Source organism: Sinocyclocheilus rhinocerous, unplaced genomic scaffold, assembly GCF_001515625.1.
Source record: "Sinocyclocheilus rhinocerous isolate Xijiao unplaced genomic scaffold, SAMN03320098_v1.1 scaffold5572, whole genome shotgun sequence".
NCBI lineage: Eukaryota > Metazoa > Chordata > Actinopteri > Cypriniformes > Cyprinidae > Sinocyclocheilus > Sinocyclocheilus rhinocerous.
Window position 1 is genome coordinate 11,562 of NW_015624241.1, and position 5,725 is coordinate 17,286.

Below are 5,725 nucleotides of genomic sequence, written 5' to 3' on the forward strand. Positions count from 1 at the left end.
TCTTTACAAAGAAAATGAAATGGTCTAATGAATTATTTCTTTTATGTGAAGGTTCATTGCGAGGATCAATCCTGTCAACAGCACGTGCTCTGCAAAATTCCAGATCAGCAAAAGAAGTGGGAAGATGGTGCAAAGGAGAAACTCTGGCCTGAACCCTCATGTGTCCTCCTTCATTAAAGAGTTTGTGGATTTCAGCTGGCAGCTTTGAAAAAAAAATAGTCCATGCTTCTTGTGTGTAACAAAAGTTTGAGTTCTTTTTGAAGATTCACTATCGTCACTATTCACTATTATCATAATATGTTGTGCTTAGGATAAATTTTAAGAATTTTACCTATAATAGTTAGAATAGTATGTAATATATATAATAGTTTGTAACAATGTTTTGTTTGAGTCTTAACTGAATCTGTGAAAATATTAAAATGTTATTGCAAGGATTACAATTGAACAATTAAAAAAATTTAAAGTTACACAGTTGTCATTGCTTATTTTCATAAAATAATTAAAAAATGTGTTTTCTTGTATTTCAATACGTTACTGAAGAAAAGACCATAAAATTACTGTATATTTTACAGTAAAAACTAAAAGTACAGTATACATACTGTAAATACATTTACAGCAAGTTAAATGGTACTGTAATTATTAATACAGTACTTTTACTGTAAGTTTAATTTACAGTAAGTTACTGGCGAACTAAATTTTTAACAGTGTTGTAAAGCCATTAACACAAGCACATAGAGGGTGCTCGCATCCACTGTCAGTTAGACACCTTCACTGTTAGAAAGAAATGGATAGGGACGGTGGGCAGGGAAGTTGAATAATTTTTTACTTAAGACTGCTTCTCATAAGTTTATGTATTCAACCTACAGATTAGGCTGTTCTTATCCTACAGAGGTGTTAGCATACACACATAGAGGTGACGTAGAAAGAACATGCCCGGACATAACATTTTTCAGACGCATATAGAAATATGGTCTTGGTGAATTCTTTAATTCTATGTTTCAGTTTTCAGTTTGTTTGTTTGTTTTTGCATGAGATGCTTTATTGGCATGAAAAATATTTTGTAAATTTGTATTGCCAGAGCATTCCAGTATTGTTGCAAACAATTAAAACAGTGATGTCTTAGCTATCAACATTTAGCCTACAGATCAAGCAGAACTGAACCGTTTAGGGGTTTGAGATGGACACGTGCTTGGATGTCTTCCAACCCCCAAACAAAGCACATCCCCGTTAACAAACATATTAAATCATTATATCAGACACCGACTACATCACGGTAGGAAACAGATAGGGGAGAAGCTTTGGGCTCTGGTGTCTAGACACCAATCCACCAAAGGTGTCAACCTAAAACATAAACATGGAAGCCAGACGCCCAGACAACCTCCTTATTCAGGGGGGTGGATGTAGATGGGCCGGTAGGGACAAATTGGTGACTATGCATTAACATATACCGTATTGATCAAACAACACACTGATCCTGTTGAGCTGACAATACACACCCTTTGCTTAGCCATTTTTCCACAATCAAGAAGAACCCAAAAACCTTCAGACTGGAAGTGAGCGACGGGTCAGGAAGGAACAACTTGATAAAAATACCATGGCACATGTGAGAGATAAAACATCATAAATCCAAATCTAACATCTGTTTGATCTTTTTGTTTTCTTTAACATGTCCGGACATCACCACTGGAGGATATGTCACCACATGTACCAATGTGACACTACGTGGCATCACACACACATGCCACAACATGTAAACACATACATGTACCTGTTAGCCAGGGGTGACAGGATCAATCCTATTTGACCAACCTGTCAATCAGAGGGCATTAAAAGGGGGCATAAACAGGGACGTCCTTAGGGGGGTGCAACTGCGCTTGAGGGGGCCCCGTGGCGAATGGACCACAGCATAGCCAGAGAACAAACATGTTAAGAGCTTTGCTAAAGAAAAGCAGAAGCAGAAGGCAGCAGCAAAATTGTTTTTTATAAACAACTTCTTAGGGGATTTCCAGAACTCATGACGTCACAAGACATTGGAATCCACCGGCTGTCTATAAAAGACTGAATTGCGATGATTAAGTCAGATGCTGATTCACTGGAACAGCTTCTCCGGTGCCAGAGCCTGCCTTGCCATTGATGCCTCTGACCAACAAAGCTTGTAAATTATTTGCTTTTGTTTTTTATTTCTGTTTTTATATCAGTATTTTGTATGTACAGTATTTATCCTGTAGACAATACAATATACCTAATTATAACCAAGAAGCCCGTCTGCCAAAAGACTCTGAACTAGAGCAGAACAGACCACGAAGAAGTCTTCTGTGATCTATTTTGTAAGTATGAAAACCCAAAAACGTATGAGATAGGACAGATTTTACTTACTTTACCTAGCCTGAGAATAATTAAAACTAGGTAGAAGGTGTAGGAAATTAAGCACCATAAAACACTATATATGCAGATTTAACAACATTGTTGTTTACAGTATAAACAGCATACATTAACAGTATAAAGACATTATCATAATAATTTTTTTCTGTAGCTATAATCATAGTTATTCACACTGTTAATGAACTTGAGTTTATTAAAGTTTAGTTAGTAAATTTGACACAGTTTTCAGCAAAGTAATGTCTATTTACCCAGCTTCAAGCATCATACCCGTGAATGTGCAAATATTTCACTAGATTTGATATTCCTTTTTGTAATGTGGAATGATGTCAGGTATTTGCCATAAAAAAGATGATCCACATAAAATCGTACAATGATAAATCAGTCTGGAATTCCAGCAGCTCAGTTTACAGCGGGGCAGACTGATGAAGCTCACAGATAATCTGTGCTGATTATTATTTGTGTTGTTTGTTCAGTGATTGAACTAAATGAAATGAAGTGAAAGAGGAACTGAAGGGGTTTGATGTTCTGTTTAACATATTTATATTTGTTTCTGTTCACTAGATAATTTTTTGCCAATGTATAATGGTGAATTGTTTTCTTTCTTTCTTTTTCTGAAATACAGCTTATGAAACTCAGCTAAGGACGAAACAACAAGGGACAATGGTAGATAGAAAATATGAATAAGCATTTAATTTTCTATAATCACACATACATACATTTACAATTTTGCTTTAACACTTGCTTTTATAGAGCAAGACAAATTATTATAGTATTTTATGATGAATGTGTCTGTTAATTTAATTATCTCATAGGCTAGCAATTACGGAGGACTTCAGCTTTCAAATAGAGCAGGTAATCTTGAACAACAATTATTAATAATATATTTGCCACATTGACACGCACAGATCACAATCATGCACAATAAATAATAATGTGGTCTCAATTTCTCTTCTAAATAAATAAATATCAAGGAAAGGATTATTAGTAATTATAACTAAAACCATAAAGAAAATGTTTGACGTTTGAAATATAAGAAATAAAATATTTAAATGATAATAATAGAAAAAGAAACAAAGAATAAACTTCTGTTTCTATGTGTTTGTGTCCATGTGTGCCTTGTTTTCCAGTGAGAAGAAGGGGGCAAATTCAGAGTGCTGGTCATCCAAGCAGTAAGTTTATGTGCACTAAAAAATTTTTCAATTTCTATTTATGCTCTGCTGAAATGGTTACATGGACAACAAAATGTCATTTCTAATATAAGGCATTAACAGTAATTAATTGAATGTTCTGGTTTCAATGCAACTTAAGACCTATTAAACTATTTCGCATGAAGCCAAAGTTCAGGAAGTCTCACAAAACAGACGCCATGCAACAAAACAATATATTTGTTAATCTGAAGAAAAGATCTAAAATTGAAAAAAATAAAATAAATAAATTCACATTTGCTCAAATGCCCATTAACTCATCTATAAACCCCAGGTCACTGAAAGCTGGCTCTGAGTGTCAGAAGCTTAGGTTAGTATATTTATATTTGCCCTAGAGCCACTTTAATTCTATACCATAAAACACTTTTGACAGAAAAAGGATGGCTCTTCTTCAGAATTTTGCCCATCATGTGAAATGCAATGGCCAAAAGAAAAAAACGTGCATTTAAAAAAAATGTAGCTGCTATGTGTAAATTGGTATGTTTATACAAAGTTTATTAAAAACAAATGTAGCATGTTAAATTTACTACTTGCTTTCAAATTAGTGCTTTCAAACACTTTTATTGTGTACATACAAGCAATAAAAGGCAATAGATTATGTTCTGCATATACCAACATGAGTTTTTCTCACCAGTGGGACTGCAGGCACAGAGCAGCAGCAAACCTACTGAACTAAGGATTGTTCTTCTGAGGAAAACAGGAGTTGGGAAAAGTTCAGCAGGAAACACTATATTGGGAGAAAGCATATTCAAATATAAAAAAAGTCTGAACTCTGTAACAAAGTGTTGTAGTGTTGGGAGGTCAGTTGTTAAAGGCAGAACTTTATCTGTCATTGACACTCCTGGGTTTTTTGACACAACACTTCCACGGGAGAAGATGACAGTGGAGATGGCAAATAGTGTGTTTCTGCCTGCACCAGGACCTCATGCATTCTTATTTGTACTTCCTGTAGACAGATTCACAAAGCAGGAGGAACAGGTATTGGCACAAATTCAAATGATTTTTGGTGAAGATGTGCTGACATATCTTATAATCCTCTTCACAAATGGGGATGATATTGACCCAGAGACATTTGGTACAGAGGTAAATGGGCATAATATATTGAGACCAATTGTAGAGAGATGTCAGGGCAGATTTCACGTCTTCACCAATAAAGATGAGAATAACAGAGAGCAGGTGTATGATCTACTGCAGAAGATTGACACAATGATAGAGCAGAATGGAGGAGGACACTACAGTAATCATATGTTTCAAGAAGCTCAGAGATTCAGACAAGAGGAAGAGATAAGAAATAGAGAGGAAGCAGATGACAGAGAAGAGCAATACAATGAGTCAGAAAGACTTATACCACCGGACAGAGAGAATAGTTACTCTGTCCGTGCAGAAATGTCAGCATTTTCGCATTTCTTACAATGTTTTGGAAACACCTTTAGGTATCTTGCATCAAACATTTGTGGATGCTGCAGATCAGAATCAGAATCAGAATGAGCTTTATTGCCAGGTATGTTTACACATACAACAAATTTGTTTTAGTGACAGAAGCTCCACAGTGCAACAGAATGACAGTGCCAAGACAAGACAAGACACAGATAACAAAAAGAATAATATACAAATATATAAAATAGACAATGTACAAAATAGCAAAAACAATACATAAAATAGACAATTTTGTACAGGTATGTTATGTGCAAATTCGAAATGTAAATAAGTATGCTTGTTAAATAAATAAATGAATGATAGTGTTGTGTGTTCCACGTTTATTGTCAAGTGTTCATAAGATGGATTGCCTGAGCAATGCAAAGCAAGGCAAGTTTATTTATCTAGCACATTTCCTACACAATTGTAATTCAAAGTGCTTTAAATAAATGGAAGTAAAATAATCGTAAACAAATCACAACAATAAAACAAGGAATTTAAAAACTTTTAAAATGATTTAAAAATTGATTTAAATCGAATTTAAAACAGTTAAAAATAGAAAATGATTATACATAAAATATAGTGCAGTCAGTTCGGACGTAGCACAGTAGCAAAATTAAAAGTGCTGGCTAATGCTAAACGTAAATACAGTAAGATTGTTATTCACGCTGGCGCTAATGATGTTCGACTTCGCCAGTCGGAGATCACTAAAAATAACATTA

General features: G+C 34.7%; 1 protein-coding gene across 1 annotated transcript in view; it reads left to right on the forward strand.

Annotated features, from left to right (window-relative positions):
- The first annotated feature begins 4,184 nt into the window (after positions 1-4,184).
- Positions 4,185-5,725, forward strand: part of LOC107739905 (GTPase IMAP family member 4-like) — an 8,503-nt gene continuing 6,962 nt past the window's right edge. Inside the window, exon 1 of the mRNA XM_016552151.1 lies at positions 4,185-4,918. Coding sequence (XP_016407637.1) covers positions 4,185-4,918 — 734 coding nt within the window. The remainder of the gene's footprint in view (positions 4,919-5,725) is intronic.